This window comes from Lonchura striata, chromosome 2 (assembly GCF_050655825.1).
Source record: "Lonchura striata isolate lonStrDom1 chromosome 2, ASM5065582v1, whole genome shotgun sequence".
Taxonomy (NCBI): Eukaryota; Metazoa; Chordata; class Aves; order Passeriformes; family Estrildidae; genus Lonchura; species Lonchura striata.
Genome location: NC_140704.1, coordinates 2,686,414 through 2,703,750, shown reverse-complemented (window position 1 = coordinate 2,703,750; position 17,337 = coordinate 2,686,414). Strand labels below are relative to the sequence as shown.

Below are 17,337 nucleotides of genomic sequence, written 5' to 3'. Positions count from 1 at the left end.
CATTAACCCAGCACAGCCAATCCACCACTAAACCATGTCCCCAAGTGTCACATCTACACATCTCTTAAATATCTCCAGGGATGGTGACTCAACTGCTTCTCTGGGCCATCTATGCCAATGCTTGGCCACCCTTTGAGTGAAAAATTAATTCTTAATACCAAATCTAAACCCACCCTGGTGCAACTTGAGGCCATTTCCTCTCATCTTATTGCATGTCACTAGTGAAATAAACCAACCTTTACCTCACCACAACCTCCTGTTGGTAGTTGCAGAGAGTGATAACATCTCCCCCAAGGCTCCTTTTCTCCAGATTAAAAAGCCCAATTCTCTCAGCTGGCACATGAGATTTTTGGGTGTTTAATCTCTGAAACTACATGCTCTGAGCAGGAGTTTGTTATGGTGACTAAACCCACAATCTACAAGTGTGATCTAATCTAAAAGACATAGGATTTTTAGCAAAAAATTAAGAAAACTGTAAAATCCCAAATCCATAGAGTTCTAAGTATAAAATGAATAAAACTGTAAAATCCAAACCAATAGAATTCTTAATACAAAATGAATAAAACTATAAAATCCAAAACCACAGCCACTAAGAAAGCAAAGAACCATAATTCATGGGCTTCTCAGGCACTAAGACATACAATGGATCAATTTAAAATGGATTTGTCCTAGGTATGGTGAAATACTCCAGTTTGATTTCACAGTCTCAGTGATGCTCAGCAATAAAATTTCCATGTGGATGTGGCACATGGGGATATGGTTTAGTGGTAGACTTGGGAGTTTTGTGTTAGTGGTTGGACTCGGTGATCTCAGAGATCTTTTTCAAACTAAATCAGAGAATGGTTTGGGTTGGAAGGGGTCTTAAAGATCCAGTTCCTGCCATGAGCAGGAAACCTTCCACTAGCCCAGGTCTCTGAGCGCCCCATCCAGCCCGGCCTGGATGATTCCAGGATTCCAAATGAAGGATGGACACAACCAGACCTCCTCTACCCCCAACCAAGCCTCGCCCTACCTTTGACCTGCAGCGAAGCCGTGGTCTGCTGATCCCCTGAGTCACAGGTGTATTCTCCAGCATCCTGAGCCCCAGCCTCGTAGATGAGGAGCTCGGCTCGGGTCCCCTCCTGGCGGATCTCGTACTTGTCCCCGGGCTGCAGCACCATGTCCCCTTTCCGCCACTCCAGGCGCGCGTGGGGCCGCGTCAGCTCGCAGCGCAGCACGGCCGTGCGCCCTTCCTCCACCTCCTCGTTCTTCAGCCACTGCTTGAACAGCACGGGCAGGCCTGGCAAAGGGCGGCGGGGCAAAGAGGAAATAAGAGGTGGGTGAGGCAAACATGGAAAATAGAGGGGGGGTTTATTGTTAAGGTGTGAGTAGAGCTAGTCATGAAGTTGATGGAAAATTCTGGCTGGGTTTCCCTAAGGAGGGCATCCAAGGATGACAAAGTCAAACCTAGAGAGAGGAGGAGGAGGAAGGGGAGTTAATCAGCAAGACAAATTTGATTGCTATGTGAGCTTTTTTCTCTTCCCATATCCCAGACTTCTTTTCACGAAGAATTCAAAGTTCAGTGATTACTACTGAAGGCCAGATAGCTCTCCATCCTTGAAATAAAATCATAAAACTGGATAAAATCACTCAGAAAACATATAAATAAATATAAAAATATAAAATACACATACATATATCTATATAAATATCTATTAATATATATAGATCATATAGAAAATTAGAATACATAGAATATATTAGAATATATAGAATATGTAGACTAGTATAATAGAATAATATACAAAATAGAATTATATATATGTCATAAAATATTATTAAGATAGATAATAATATATGTAGATTCTATTAGAATATTAAAATATATACAGAATATATAAATCCTGTGTTACAATTCAAGGATTCAGATCAATTACAGAATAATTAAGGCTTGCAGGGACCTCCATCCTCTGGAGGACTCCATGGATGGAGATTCCTCCACTCCTCTGGAACTCAGTTCCAAACTCTGACCATCCCTTCATGTTAAGTCTGTTTTTTTTCTAATCTGGATTTTTCTCACTGCAGCTTGCATTTGTTGCCTCTCATCTCTTTACTGAGCCCTCCAAGAAAGTTCTGTGCCTCTCTCCTCTGTAGTTCTCCACTAGGAAGTTGCAGAGATCAATGAGGTCTCCCTTCCACTTTCTCTTCCTCAGTTATCAAAATCAGCTGCCCTCACCTCTGCTTATACTTAGATTTCAGAATGGTTTAAATTACAAGGTACTGTCGTCTTCTCCCTAACCCTGTCACTGTCAGGGACACCTTCCACTATCCCAGGTTGCTCCAAACCCAGACCAACCCTGGACATTTACAGGGATCCAGGGGCAGACACAGCTGCTCTGGGAACCTGTGCCAAGGCCTCACCATCCTCACTGTAAAAAATATATTTCTTATACCTGATCTAAATCATCCCCCTTTTGGTTTAAAACCATCACCCCTTGTCCTATCACAACAGGGTTTGTCCATGTACTTCATGTGCTCCAGCTCTCTGACAAACTTGGTGGATTCTGCTGCACTTGCTCCACTGATCAGTGTCTCTCTTGAAACAGAGAGCTCTAAAAATCGATGTTCCCTCCTCTCACCACTGCTGAGCACAGAGGAAACCCTACCTTTGACCTCCAGCCTGGCCGTGGTCTGGCCAGCAGCCGTGTGGCAGCTGTACTCGCCGGAGTCGGCGCGGTTCAGGTCGCGGATGAGCAGCGTGTGCACCTTCCCCTCCTGCTGGATGCTGCACTTGTGGCTGGGGCGGATCACGGACGTGCCCTTCTTCCACTCCACGGGGACATCAGGCTTGGACACCTCGCAGGACAGGTGGGCAGTGCCACCCTCCTGCAGCTCCAGGTCGTGCAGCGCCTTCACGAAGGTGACCGGGGCAGCTGTGGGGAGAGGGGACCAGCGCTGCTGCAGCATCCTCACCCAGCATCACCCCCAGGGCAGGGCTGGGGCTCTGTGGTTACATTCGGAACCAGCTCGAAGAGGAACAACACAAGGCACTGGCGTGGGCCATCGTTCAAAAGTCATTCTACATATCTTAAAAGAAAGGTTTTTCAGAGCTTTTTTGTGTAAATGTGATCTGAAAGCATCATAAGTAGGATATTAGTCCAGAGTATATTCTTGACACTCTTCAGCATTGATTCTGACATGTGATCAGCTGCGTAGTTGGATGGTCTTCAAAGGATGTTATTGTTAATTGTTATATCAAATAACATCAAAGGATGTTAATAACAATTATTGTATCAAATAACATCAAAGGATGTTAATCTTCATTCCATGTACAATAAAAACGCCTGGAACGACTGGCTCAGATAAACCTCTCTAAATTGCTAAATCAAATTAGCAGAATCTCCCAAAATTTGCAAGGCTCCCAAATCCCAAATACACCTCTCCAGAAGTCAAAGCAGTGCCTGCCAGTACCTGCTCAACCCCTCTTGCAGGGAGGCTGCTCACCTTCCACCTTCAGCTGCGCTGCTGACGAATGCCGCCCCACTTTGAAACTGATGGACCCACAGTCTTCCAGGGTCACCTTCCTCAAGATCAAACTGTGACGTGTCCCTTGCACTCTGATCTCATTCATTTCGTTGGATTGCAGGGGAACATCCCCCAGGAACCACTGAGCATCCTGAGCTGCTTCCCGGGACAGCCTGCATTCGAACAACGCGTCTTCTCCTTCGTACGTGGCCACGTCCTTCAGCCTCTCCACGATGGTGGCTGCTGGCTCTTCATGGAAAGGGCAACAGAGTTTGAGATCTACTTTCAGGTGATGCTTCCTGGGTTAAACACGTCGTTAGGCTCTCTCTTGACAGCACTATGTTGTTGTTATTTGAGGCCCTAAATAATAAATCTGGGCGTGTTCAGCTTGGAAGAGAAGGTTTATGGGGGCTTATGAAAAAGAGGAAGAAGGAATTTTTATAGGGGTAGATAGTGACAGAAAAAAGGGGAGTGGTTTCAGGATGAAAGAGGTTAGGGTTAGCTTTGATGTTAGAAAGAAATTGTTCCCTGTGAGGATGGTGAGGCCCTGGCACAGGTTGCCCAGAGAAGCTGTGGCTGCCCCTGGATCCTTGGAAGTGTCCAAGGCCAGGTTGGACAGAGCTTGGAGCAACTTGGGATAGTCGAAGGTGCCCATGGCAGGAATTGGATTACTAAATTGCCTTGAAAGTCCCTTCCAACCTAAACCATTCTGTGATTCTATGATTCTAACCTCATGAAGATGTAGGTACACAGGCACGTAGCAACATATAACAATGCTACAGATGCATGATTCATGTCTGCATGTGTATTATGCACATATATATGATAATCTAAAAAATTCGCAAGTTATTCTGTGATGTGTGCATAATAAATATTTAATATGCATATAATCATAACCTGTGTGCTGCGAAAAAAATTGTCAAAAGATTCCCATGGGTGAAAATTAATTATCATTATACCACAATCAGTGACCAAAGAGATGTAACTGACACAGTTCTCAGCCCAGTGAAACCTCTCTCATCTCTGAGATCCCCATTTCGGGACAGGACAAGGTTTAGCTGCCAAATTACTCAGTCCTGTGCCCCTGCCGTGGTGCCAAGCTGTGCCCAGCCCTTCCCCGTGCAAAGCCCCACCTTTCAGCTGCACTGCCGCCGTGGTCTGCTGGTCCCCTGTGTCACAGGTGTACTCCCCAGTATCAGCTTCGCTCAGGTTGTGAATGGTCAGCTCAGCCAGGGTCCCCTCCTGGCGCATCCTGTATTTGTCACCGGGTCGCAGCACCGTCCCCGCCTTCTTCCACTGCACAGGGCTGTTGGATTTGGAGACCTCGCAGCGCAGAGTGACAGTGCCACCCTCCTCAGCCTGTTGGCTCTGGAGTGGTTGTGTGAAGGTGACTGGAGAAGCTGAATCAAGAAAGATCAGAGGGGGAAAAAAATCATGTGTCATTGCTGACAGTTTAACTAAGCCTTGTGTTTGATGAAACTCCGGTGATGCCCTAAATTTGGTTCAAACTCAATTCCAAAGTTAGTTTAAAAGCAAAACAAGGAATGGCAGAAGGTGCTGTGTGGGAAATGGGTTTCTAGAAAGTTCTCCAAGCCTGACAGAAGGCTCACACAGTGTGTGCATCCCTGTGCAAACCTTGAGATAAGAAATGCTGGCTTAGAAATGCCATGGAATAGGACAGACATTGCTGAGAGAGAAATGGAGCCAGACACAAGCTTCAAAGGATGGCCTTGCAAATAAGACCAGATACTCTGGAGAAATAGAATTAGGAAAATGCATTGTAGTAGGACCCGCAAGGAGTAATTTTAGATGATTGGCTTTAAGGCATTTACAGCATGGTGTGGCCAAAACTGATAGGCCAAGAAACACTTATAGTGTATTGTAATTAGGAGATAGTTGGCTTCTGATTGTGATGGAGTGAATTATAACATCTGTATTGTCTCACCCTTCTCATGAGACTGAAAATGGAATAAAAGTTTTTAAAACACCTCTCAGTTGCCCCATGTCTAGGTCAGGAAAAGGGTATTGTCCAACAGTGTTGGATTTCAGGAGCTCTAAGCACTCTGCACTCCTGAAGAATCACTGGATCACAGTGCTCATACACTGAGCACCTCAAGGATTATGCTCCTTCTTGCAGAGGAATAGTCATGGACACAGTTTTGAGCATCTCAGTGCATCTATCTCCAAAGGGGTACCAAAACCTGGCCTCAAAAGCCTGCTCCTGGTATCCCAAGTTCTTGTGTGTTTGGGAGGGAGCACAGAGAAACATCTTTCTATAATATTCCTTATTTCAAAATGGGACCAGCAGAGAAAGGAACCCTGGCAGTCTCTGTGCAGATGGTATCACTGGTGGGTCAAGGTGGAGTTTTGGTGGGTGGATTTATCAAGTGCCACATGTAGAACGTTAGCTCCTCAAGCCCAATTCCCTGGAAGAACCATGGTGGCAGTGGCTCCACACTTACTAGTATTGAGATATATATATTTGTTTGTTTGTTTTTTCTTTTTCAGCCAATTGGCTGAATTGGTATTTATAGTGCGGCTGCACAGGCTTCCTCAGCTTCCTGGGTTTGGAATTTTTTTCAAGGAGTGCTGGAGTGGCTGAGACTACATGGAGAGACACAAATTGCCCATCAGAGGACCTGCCTGCAGCACCAATATTCTGGTGTCCTTCAGTTGTTGACTGCAGGCAGCACTTCATGGGAGAGCCCCCAGGGATATTTCAAAACTTGGGATTTAACAATATCCTGGCTCATCTTTGTTTTTCCTGATCATGTGTCTCAGAAAAAGTCACCTTGATATTGTATTTGTATGAGATCAGATTTTAAAAAAAACCAGACCTATTGTCACATTACGTCTATTTTAAAGACCTGTGGCACTAGAAGCATTTAGATGCCTTGCTCATTAGCTGGAGCTGTGTCCAAGTTGAACAAATTCACCTGGATCACCACTTTTCCCAGGCAGAACTACAGCTCAAAGGATGATTAAGCATCAAAAATAGTCCTATCTTAATTTTAGCTTCAGCCCTGGTTTTCTGGGTGACCAGAGAGAGGCCATAGGGTCTCAAAATTCCCACACTTGGGTCCCTGCATTTTTTTGCTTAAGACACCAGAGGACTTCCAAAAGCAAAAGCACTCAGCTGCTTTTGACAGCACAGCACATCTGAAGTCAAGGACAGTAGAAAAAAATCCTTGTGGCAGAGCATAACTAAGGGAGTTGGGCAAATTTCTTACGTTAAAAAAAAAACCAACCCAACACAACCCACCTTTAACAGTCAAAGTGGCTGTTATTTGTTCATTTCTGTTGTCACAGGTGTATTTGCCAGAGCCTTCTGATTTTTAGTGATAAATCTTTCAAGGATGGACTGTTCCCTCCTGCCTGATTTCCTACTTGGAGCTTGGGGAGATCACCTAAGGGCCCTTCACCTCAGCACTGGGCTGGGAGAGCTGGCAGCAGGGGACAGCTCTGTCCTCCTCCTGCACTTCTCTGCTCTGCAGTTTCTCCTTAAAGACTGGAGGTGGCACTGAAATAACAAACAAAGCAAAGGGTTTCTTTGCTTTGCTTTGTTTGCTTTGTTTCCCAGGCTCCTTTGTCTTGGTGTTAAAGCTACAGCTGAACGGTTGAGTATTAAAAAAAATCCTCTGACTTCTCTGTTATTTACTGAGGGATTAAAAGAAGCTTCTCAGAGGGAAGGAGAAGAATTTTGGATGGAGAATTTAACCAAAATAATGTTTAGAGAAAGAAAGAAAGAAAGAAAAAAAACAGATAATAGCAACCTGATTTTGCTGAAGATGTAGAGAGATTGGACCAGATGGCTTTTAAAAGTCCCTCCAAACCCAAATTATTCTAGAATTCTAAAAGGGGTGGTGGAAGCAATGAAAATTCCAGGTCTACCCATATCCAAGTAGTGAAGCCAAGCTAGTAATTCCTCCAGGAATCAGCGAGCTTCGGGAAGATGGTGAAATGTCCCCTGTTCATCCATGGTGATTGCAGCCACGGATGCTTTCAAGCACAAGCACCCCCAAGACACGAGGGGTGAATTGGTGAATTTTAGCCTTGGATTTGCTGCCAGCATAAGCAAAGCACCCCCTGTTCCCACTGACCCTGCCCCACAGCACAGGGAGCCCTCACCTTTCACCGTGAGCTCTGCTGTCGACGTGTGGGGTCCCACCCGGAACATCACGGTGCCAATGTCCTGCTCTGTCACCTTCCTCAGGGTCAGGGTGTGGATCTTGCCCTTCTCCACCGAGATCTCGTTCATTTCGTTGTTCTGCAGAGCCACATCCTGCAGCTTCCACTCCACGTCCCTGGCGTTCTCGTGGGAAACCTGGCACCGAAAGGTGACATCGTCCCCTTCGGCCACCACCGTGTCCTTGAGGCCGCTCACGATGGTCACGTCGGGCTCTGCAAGGAGGCAGAAACGGGAAATGAAAGGGAAAACACGGATCAAATCATGGAACCATGAATAACCCAGGCTGCAGTGGGCTTTTGGGAGCCACCTGCTCCAACCACTGCTCAAAGCAGGCCCAGGTTGCTCAGCACCTTGTCCTTCAAGGGTGGAGAGAGCCTCTCAAACCCCATTTCAAACTCTGCTTTCAGTGTGCTTGGCAACAGGACAAATGGCTTTTGGATAGTGGCTTTTCCACTTGTCCTTGCAAAGAGACACGTTGCATATTGGTCCTTTTAATTTCGCTTGATTGGGTGAACAAGGCATGAATGCTGGTGCCAGAATCAGGATTTGGAAATTTGTTCCATTTACTTAGACATTCTCACAGGATAACATTAAAGCCTGATCCTCTCTATTGCATTTCTGTGAAGAGTTTTGCATTTACTCCACGCTGATGCTCCAAGCTGGCTGAGGCCCTGGCTGGCTTTGTCCTCCCAGCAGGACTCACTGGGTTAGTGTGAGCACAGGGCTTCTGCACTGCAGTTTGCCTGAGTCCTGCTTCTAGGACAGCTGGGCACCTCTGCAAGGATCATAAAGACAACCCCCAGCAGGCAGAAGCTGTAAATACCCCAAACCCTGCAGAATACCAAAGGAATCATAAAATCACTAAGGTTGGAAAAGACCTCTGAAATCATTGACTCAAACCATTCAAAAAGCAGCCCAGCCTCTCTCTGAGCAAGCACAGTGGATATTCCTACAACTGAGGTCACCATCTGCACGAGGAATGCTGCAGCTGGGTGTGATGTGCAGGAGATCTACGACGTGGAGTAGCCCGTGGAGATGCTGGGAGTGTTTGTTCCACACCAGTGGTCCAACTTAAGCTCTGCAATGCTACTGAGGCCAGATGCAGCTGCCATGTGACTGGAAGCTGGGGCTGGACCATCTGTTCAGTCCCATGCACATGATGCCAGGCAAATATTCCAAGAGACAAGTCACGGATTACAGCTGCCTTATCCTCCCCTGTCCACCAAGTCAATCTTTGCTTTGGTGCATCCACTAACCATAAGGCTTTGTTTTTTATGATGCCCTTCCTATGGTCCTCATTGATCACAATAACTCATTTTATGTGTTTACATGTAACTCAATCATGTTGTGAAATCCACTGACCATAAGGTTTTGTTTTTTATGATGCCCTTCCTATGCTCCTCATTGATCACAATAACTCGTTTTATGTGTGTACATGTAACTCAATCATGTTGTGAAATCCACTGACCATAAGGTTTTGTTTTTTATGATGCCCTTCCTATGGTCCTCATTGATCACAATAACTCATTTTATGTGTTTACATGTAACTCAGTCATGTTGTGAAATCCACTGACCATAAGGTTTTGTTTTTTATGATGCCCTTCCTATGCTCCTCATTGATCACAATAACTCGTTTTATGTGTGTACATGTAACTCAATCATGTTGTGAAATCCACTGACCATAAGGTTTTGTTTTTTATGATGCCCTTCCTATGGTCCTCATTGATCACAATAACTCGTTTTATGTGTGTACATGTAACTCAATCATGTTGTGAAATCCACTGACCATAAGGTTTTGTTTTTTATGATGCCCTTCCTATGCTCCTCATTGATCACAATAACTCGTTTTATGTGTGTACATGTAACTCAATCATGTTGTGAAATCCACTGACCATAAGGTTTTGTTTTTTATGATGCCCTTCCTATGCTCCTCATTGATCACAATAACTCGTTTTATGTGTGTACATGTAACTCAATCAAGTTGTGAAATCTTGCTCCAATAAACAGTTCTTGCCTTTCACAGTGAGCTTGGCAGAGCTCGTCTGGTCTCCAGCCTTGCAGGAATATTCCCCAGCATCCCCAGGCTCCAGGTGGTGAACACGGAGCTCCCGGAGGGTCCCATCCTGCCACATTTCATACTTGGAGCTGGAGTGCAGCAGGACTCCATCCTTCCTCCACTCCACTTCTGCTTTGCTGATGGAAATCTCGCAGCGCAGCCTGGCTGTTCCTCCCACTTCCACTTCCTCGTCCCTCAGCTGCTGCTTCAGCTGGGGTTTGATGGCTGTGAAATGAGAAATAAATAATACATAAGCTCTTTGTTTGAATGCCAGGTCTGCACAAGTCAGCACAAGGCACCCGGGCTCTGGTGCTGCAGTACAACTTTGCATTAGTGGTGATATGAAAATAAAACCTTTTTTTTTTTTCCCAATAAACAGACATATATTGTGTATATCCAGAGGATCAGAAAGTTCCCAAAGTGTCTTTATATCCTATAAAGTCCAGGGCATCCACATCATACCTTTTATGCATCCACTCAGCATATTGGAAACTCCAGCACACAAACATTTTGACTAAACAAAACCTGGCATTTTATGTTTAAACCAGTATAAATCTTTTGACCTTTACAGAAACACTCCTGGTTTTCAACAGCTAAACAATATAAAGCTTTAAACTAATTTCTGGTTTCTCAGCTGCCTTATCAAGACCCAGATCATCACCAGTGAGTTCTTCCAGATGATGCACAAATGGACATTTATTCAAGTAGATCATGGAACAGCTCAGACAACAGCTTGTCACTGATGGAAACAAGAAGGGGATATCCATGGTGTGTGAGCAGTTGGAAAAACAGGAATCTCACTGCCTGTGGTTCCAGTAAAACACTACTGTGAGACAGGAAAAGCAATCACTGGGCTCTTTCACCCATAGTTGACCCTGTGGCTGCTTTTTGAGTCAAAGTCAGCAAAAATGTATTGTTGGAAAGGTTATGGCTTAGATCAAAGCCACAAATTCCACCTGACTTTGAGACAATCACAGACATTTCCTAGATGGTGCTGGCATGGCCCTGTTTGAGCAGGGAGGTTGGACCTGTGACCCGTTCTGTGATTCTGTGATCAATCACAAACATTATTCCTGGTTAGGTTAAACCCAGCATTCTCGGGATCTTCACAGGGAGATTAAAAATAGCCACCTCAAAGTGCTTTTTTAAATGATATGTCGTTTTGCTATTGATTCAAGTGAGCCAGGAAAATTGCAAAGTGCCAAAAAAGGTTTTGCAAGTGTTTCAAAATCCCCATGACGCAGAATTCCTTGCTTTTATCATATCAGAGGAAGGGGTCAGTGCACTGCACTCTGTGCTTTACAGGCTTAAACAGGAACCCTGTCCCACCAGATCCACTTCTCTGTACTCTGCTTTAGGACTGGGCAGCTCTTTCCCTTGTTATCTTAATTTTTGGATTAAATAACCCCTTTCACACAGTTCCACCAATGCCTCTTCTCCTCCAGCCCGGTGGGTGCAATGCTAACCATTCACTCTGAGGACTGCAGTGCTCTGCTGGTCTCCCGTGTCACAAGTGTAATCAGAGGCATCCTCTGGCTCTACATTATGGATCACAAGCTCAGCTCTGCGCCCACTTAATTTAATTTGATATTTGGCACACGGGAAGAGCTCCATGGTGCCTTTCCTCCACTCCACGGCGGCGTTATCCTTTGTCAGCTCACACTGGAATTTCACCACGGCTCCTTCTTCTGCTTCCTCATCTTTGAGCTGCTTTTGGAAAAGAACTGGCAGAGCTAAAAGAGAAAAGAAAAGGATCAACAGGATCTTTTAGTGAAGCCTGGTTAACACAGAGTCTTGGAGAACAAGATACTCTGCTTTTCACTGTGATATTCCTAGGTAGGATCCATGTTTTCTAATTTTCCTTGGCACAGCTGGGAGATCTTGCTGCATCAGAAGAAGCCATCTGCACCCATAACATTTATTTCCTTTGTTCCTTCACTCAGATCCTTCCCAGTGGTGAATTCATTGACTGATTCTATCCCTGAGTTGATCTAACAATGATTTCAAGAACAAAGAACTTTGAAACTCCATGGACAGCCTTGAGAGGTCAGAGATGTCATTGCTTGTCTTCTTAGAGTATTTAAAAGAAAATATTATTTTAAATATTCAAACAATATGTCCTGCAAAATGTCCAGATGTTATATTAAATCATTGCTTTTTCCTTAATTTCTCCTCAGGCACAAAACTTGAAAGTATTTCCTATTAGGGCCTAAAACTCAAACACAGCACTGGAAGAACAAAGTATCATCCTCTTCCACTCTTATTAAAAATAAAATAAAATTAATTTATCAGATGAAAAGGAAAATAATCATCAAGAATAAGAATATTTCACTTTAAAATATTCATATTGAAATGGTTGTTTTGCCCATTGGAGGAACCTATTCCTCGAGGAGTCAGCTCACACCACATACCTTTCACATTCAGAGCTGCCCTGGTTTCCTGATCCCCAGTGTCACAGCTGTATTCTCCTGTGTCTTCTAATCTGAGATTGTGTATCAAGAGCTCTACCAGGCATCCCCTCTGCCTCATTTCATATTTCTGGCTGGGCTGCAGCCCCACGCCTCCTTTCCTCCATTCCACTGCAGCACCGGCTTTCGACAGCTCACAGCAGAACGTGGCTGTGCTTCCTTCCTCAAATTCCTTATTTTGTAAAGGCTGCTTAAACGTGACGGGCAGTGCTGTAAAATTTGAGAGGAAAACGTTTCAAGAGTGTTTTAGTGCAAGAAGGATCCAGTCCTACCATCATCCTTCAGGTGTGGCTTATTCTAATGATTCCATAATCCTGGGGATGCAGCTCTCTGTCTTGGCAGAATCTTTCTTGAACCACTAAAGGAACCAAGAGCTGAAGGCAGGCAAAGTTAGAAGAGATGTGGTCTTAGAGGTCAACAGAATGGCCTGGTTTGGTGTCTGAAGGATTCAGACTTTCCTATGGAAGAGTTTCCATGCCAGCTAGGGATGCTTTAGGGAAAGATCACTGGGAACGGCCTCTTTTACACAGATCTTTGTCCCTTAACAGAGGTCTGTGAGTTAACAATACTAAACAGAGAATTGCTGCCCCAAATAAGGCTTCTATCAACGTATAACAGATCAAGTTAGTATTGATCTCTTGGTAAGAGATCACAGTGAAGAGATAAATGGGAAGGGAAATCCAGATTCCAGTTAAGGCTTTGCTCTGGATGTTAGAAGGAGTGAAGGAACGCAGGTGTGGATTCAAGATGTCTGCAGTCAGCATTTGCACCTGAAGTTCAAAACCTCTAGTAACAATACAGCACATTCATAATCCCAGAAATCCATTATTCCCTGGTTGGGCATCTCTTACCATCCCAGGCAGGCATTACATCCCATTGGGCATCCCTTACCTATTCCCATATCCAGCCACGCTCCCTGCACTCAGGGCAGCAGGGTTCAGTGTATTTTTACATCATGACAACCTTCAAAGCCAGGTTAGGGCTCTGAAAAACCCGCTCTAGTGGAAGGTGTCCCTGCCCATGGCAGAGGGATGGAAATGGATGATCTTCAAGGCCCCTTCCAACCCAAACTATTCTGTGATTCAATTGCTTCGATGGCCACTAATCACTCCAGACACTGCCAGAAGAACCTTTCTGCTTTGCTGTGTGCCATGCCCAAGAAGAACATCTATTCTGGTGTGGACCAGCAACAAAACAAATCAATGGCTGCAGAGAGCACCAGGAAAAGCTTCTTCCACTCCACTCCTGCTGAGCTGAGGGTCACCCCTGCCTACCATGCACAGCCAGCACGGCTGTTGTCCGCTGGTGTCCGGAGTCGCAGGTGTAAATTCCTGAATCCTCCAGTTCCAGGTCAGAAATGAGCAATTCAGCAGCACAGCCCTGCCGCCTCATCTCGTATTTCAGACCAGGGTAGAGAGTGACATCCCCTTTCCTCCACTCCACTGGAGCCTCGGGTTTGGTGAGCTCACACCTCAGGGTCACCGTGCCACTTTCTTCTGCCTCAGTGTCCTGCAGCTCTTGTTTAAAAAGGGCTGGTAGGGCTATAAAATAGAAATATTACTTGGACCTGCTGCAGCTGGGGCTCGGGAAAAAGGAATTAGAGGGAAAATGAAAGCACCAGAAGAGTTTTTTTGGGTTTTTTTGGTTTTTTTTCCAGATGTCTCTAAACCTCAATAATCTAATTCAAACTATGAAGCTATTTTCGCAGAGAAGTAATAGGAATATCTGCAGCGCAAGAAAAAATGGACTTCAAGAAGTTACACTTGCCATGAAATATATTATCTAAAAATGGAACCATAGTTTTTCTGCTGTAAAAGCAGGTAGTGTGCTGCCCTGATCACTGAAGAACTGTTCTGAAGGTCAGCAGGGCATTTTCAGAGTTCAAATTCCCTCCTAATGCAGAGACTTGCAAGAGTTCATACTCCCTCTTAAGGCAGGGAATTTTAAGGGTTCAGATTCCCTCTTAAGGCAGGCCATTCACAGGAGAGTTTTTTGATTATTCTGACAGCAAAATACAGAAAAAAATGCACTTAGTTCTACATTGCAATTCCCATTTTCTGCCTGGCCACTCCATGAGCTGCATAGACCAGGCTCTTCTGCACACCTCATGATTTACAATCTCTTCCTTAAGCAACACTAAACCACGGTTTCTATTTTTATTTTCAGAAAATATTGCAGCCTTTTCCCCTTAGCTTTTTACCATTGACTGTCAGCGTGGCGGCTGTCTGCTGATCTCCACACACACAGGTGTAAACTCCAGCATCCTCCTCCTCCAGCTCATGGATAATCAGCTTTGCAACAGCACCATCCTGACTCATTTCATACTTTCTGCTCTCTTTGAGCACCTCCTGCCCTTTCTTCCACTCCACCTCGGCAGGTTTTGTCAGCTCACACTGCAGTGCAGCTGTGCCATTTTCCACAACTTCCAGGTCCCTCAGCTCTCTCTTGAATTCTGGAGGCAGCGCTGGGGAGTGAAAGAGTTACCACAGAGAGGGTGAATGTTCCTTCAAACGCAGTCCTGGGGGAGAGGTTTCACGGGGCAATACCGAGCCCTGATCCAGGTCAGTGGAACACAATGGAAAAACTTCCCCACCATCCCTGGGCACCAGATCAGGGCAAGGAAAGTGAGATGAACCAGCACAGCTGAGGGGGACAAACACCAGCAGGGAATGATTCTCCCAGTTCTACAAAAGGAGGAAGCACAGAGAGTCCAAAGGAACCAAAATCCCAAGCAAACAGAAAGGGACAGGAGCAGACCACAGAGATTTGGGCTGGTTTGGAGGATGTTCACCCCAAGGATTACATTACCATGAACTGTTAAGGCAGCCGTGGTGGTCTTGTCTCCACACACACAGGAATAATCCCCACTGTCACTCAGGTCCAAGTCGTGGACCACCAGCTCCACAGCACGTCCCTGCTGCCTCATGCTGTACTTGGTGCTCGAGGTGAGGATGTGCTGATCCTTCCTCCACTGCACACGGGCAGGGGCCTTGCTCAGCTCACAGTGCAAAGTGGCTGTTCCACCTTCTGCCCCTTCCTGGCTCGTCATTTCTTCTTGGAAAAATGGAGGCACAGCTGAAGGATGCAGGTAAAATGTGTTACAAACTGAGAGCATCTCCAGGGAGGAGAAGGATGAAGGATAAAATGTGTTACAGACTGAGAGCATCTCCAGGGAGGAGAAGGATGAAGGATAAAATGTGTTAGAGACTGAAGGTGTCTCCAGGAAGGAGAAGGATGAAGGATAAAATGTGTTACAGACTGAGGGTGTCTCCAGGGAGGGGTAAGGAAGTGACAGGGGAAAGTTTGAAGGTTGTGACAGAGGAAAGTTGTCATGGAAAGGTGAGTATCAGCCACAAAGAGAGGAAAGAAATGAAAATATCCTCGTGAGAATAGACATCCTAATCCTTTTGGATTTACCCTGGCTTCCTACAGCAAAACTGCACAGTCCTCAACAGATTTACACCTGCTTTCTACCAGGTTCCTCCTCATAAAAGAGCAGAACACCAGTTCTGAGCTCCTCAATTCACATGTACTGGTGTCTTTCACAAACTTCATGGCTTTGCACTCTCTTTTCCTACTCACAGAGCTGCCCTGCTGTGCTCTGCCTGCTGACACAGCTCCTTACTCATCCTCACTCCTTCTTCCTTGAGATATCCTTGGAGAGGAGCATCCAGGACTCACAGATTCTTCTTGACCTCAAAGCAAATCTCCAGCTGCTGAATTCCAGCCTGGGTTCTTGTCTCAGAACACATTTTTCTCATTTAACTCAGTTCTTGTACCCATTGCGACTTGCATCCTTGAAATAAATGTGGTGACTTTCACATATGTCCCTCTATTAACCAGGTGGGATAATGGGATATTTAATCTGTTTTACAAGGTTGGATATCTCAAATCCCAAAATTAGTGTCCAGTATTAGAGATTTAGTTAAAATATCCAGGCTATAAAACAGGCTTAGCCCTGATTTGGCACATTTCCCATTCCAGCAGTGTTAAGCTGAAACACCAACCTTGCTTGTCCAGCAAATTGTTCTTCCAGCAAAGGAAGACCAGAAGAAGGTCGCAGAAAGAATTTATTCTTTCCTTAGATAAATCAGTCTCCTAATGGAAATCTATCTTTTGACACCGGGACAGAGATTATGGGCACAAAACCCAAAATGGGCACAAAACCCAAAATGGGCATAACTTAGTGCAGAGGAAATGATAACTAACAGAGCCTAATTCTGGATACTCCTTATTCCCTCTATTAAAATCGTTGGCATTGAGAATTCCAGAAAGGAATGGCAAAGAATAAATGCAGGAAAAGAAAGACCAAAGAACAGTGGGGTTACATGGTAGGAAAGGAATGGCAGAAGGGAAGGAAGAAAGGAAAGCAGGCTCGTGTTTAAGGAAAGGGAAAGGCAAAAGGATGGCACAGAGAAATGCAGACAGGTATTTTCCAATTCCCACAGCCTGCAGGTGAGGAGGGACAGGGAACACTTTTAACTTAATGGAAGTTCAGTTAATAAGGATGAAGAGACAGATGTAGAAAATTGAACAGCTTTGAGCAGAGGACAAAGGTTTCCAGCCAGGAAGAGGAGGTCAGGGATGAATTTACCCTGTACTGTCAGGACAGCTGTAGTCTGCTGCTCTCCACACACACAGGTGTAGGCTCCTGCATCCTCCTCAGCTATTTCATGGATCACCAGCTCTGCCTTGAGCCCTTCCTGCCTCATTTTGTATTTCCCACTTGCTTTGAGGATCCTCTGGTCCTTCTGCCACTCCACCGAAGCAGCCTTGGAGAGCTCACAGAGCAGGGAGACTTCTCCACCTTCTTCTGCTTCCTTGTCCTTCAGCTCCTCCTTAAAGAGCGGTGGCAGAGCTGGAGGATGCAACACGGACAAAGGGACAGCAGAAAACCAGAATTAAAACCCTCCTTCCTATTATGAAATTATTTCCAGTCTTGCCTTTTTTTTCAGCCTATTATAAATATTCAAAGCCATAACCAAGTTCAGAAACTGAAAATGTGTTTCTTCAAGCGTAATGTGGTTTCAGTCACCCTAAGAGATCAGTTCCCTGGGTTTTGTTGTTATTTATAGTGAAAGAACAAAACAGAAAGACCCAGGCCTCAGATCAACAGCACT

General features: G+C 45.1%; 1 protein-coding gene across 45 annotated transcripts in view; it reads right to left on the bottom strand.

The window, feature by feature from the left end:
* Positions 1-17,337, bottom strand: part of OBSCN (obscurin, cytoskeletal calmodulin and titin-interacting RhoGEF) — a 178,855-nt gene that overhangs the window by 79,399 nt on the left and 82,119 nt on the right. For 25 of the 45 annotated variants that reach the window (XM_085562435.1, XM_085562364.1, XM_031503758.3 and 22 more), the window contains 12 exons: positions 16,812-17,075; positions 15,026-15,292; positions 14,418-14,681; positions 13,492-13,758; positions 12,161-12,427; positions 11,216-11,482; positions 9,708-9,974; positions 7,633-7,905; positions 4,638-4,904; positions 3,484-3,753; positions 2,646-2,912; positions 1,013-1,279 (listed from right to left, as the gene is read on the bottom strand). In XM_085562435.1, coding sequence (XP_085418561.1) covers positions 1,013-1,279; positions 2,646-2,912; positions 3,484-3,753; positions 4,638-4,904; positions 7,633-7,905; positions 9,708-9,974; positions 11,216-11,482; positions 12,161-12,427; positions 13,492-13,758; positions 14,418-14,681; positions 15,026-15,292; positions 16,812-17,075 — 3,207 coding nt within the window. The remainder of the gene's footprint in view (positions 1-1,012; positions 1,280-2,645; positions 2,913-3,483; positions 3,754-4,637; positions 4,905-7,632; positions 7,906-9,707; positions 9,975-11,215; positions 11,483-12,160; positions 12,428-13,491; positions 13,759-14,417; positions 14,682-15,025; positions 15,293-16,811; positions 17,076-17,337) is intronic. The other 20 variants (XM_085562479.1, XM_077789834.2, XM_085562507.1 and 17 more) reach the window with 9 other exon arrangements.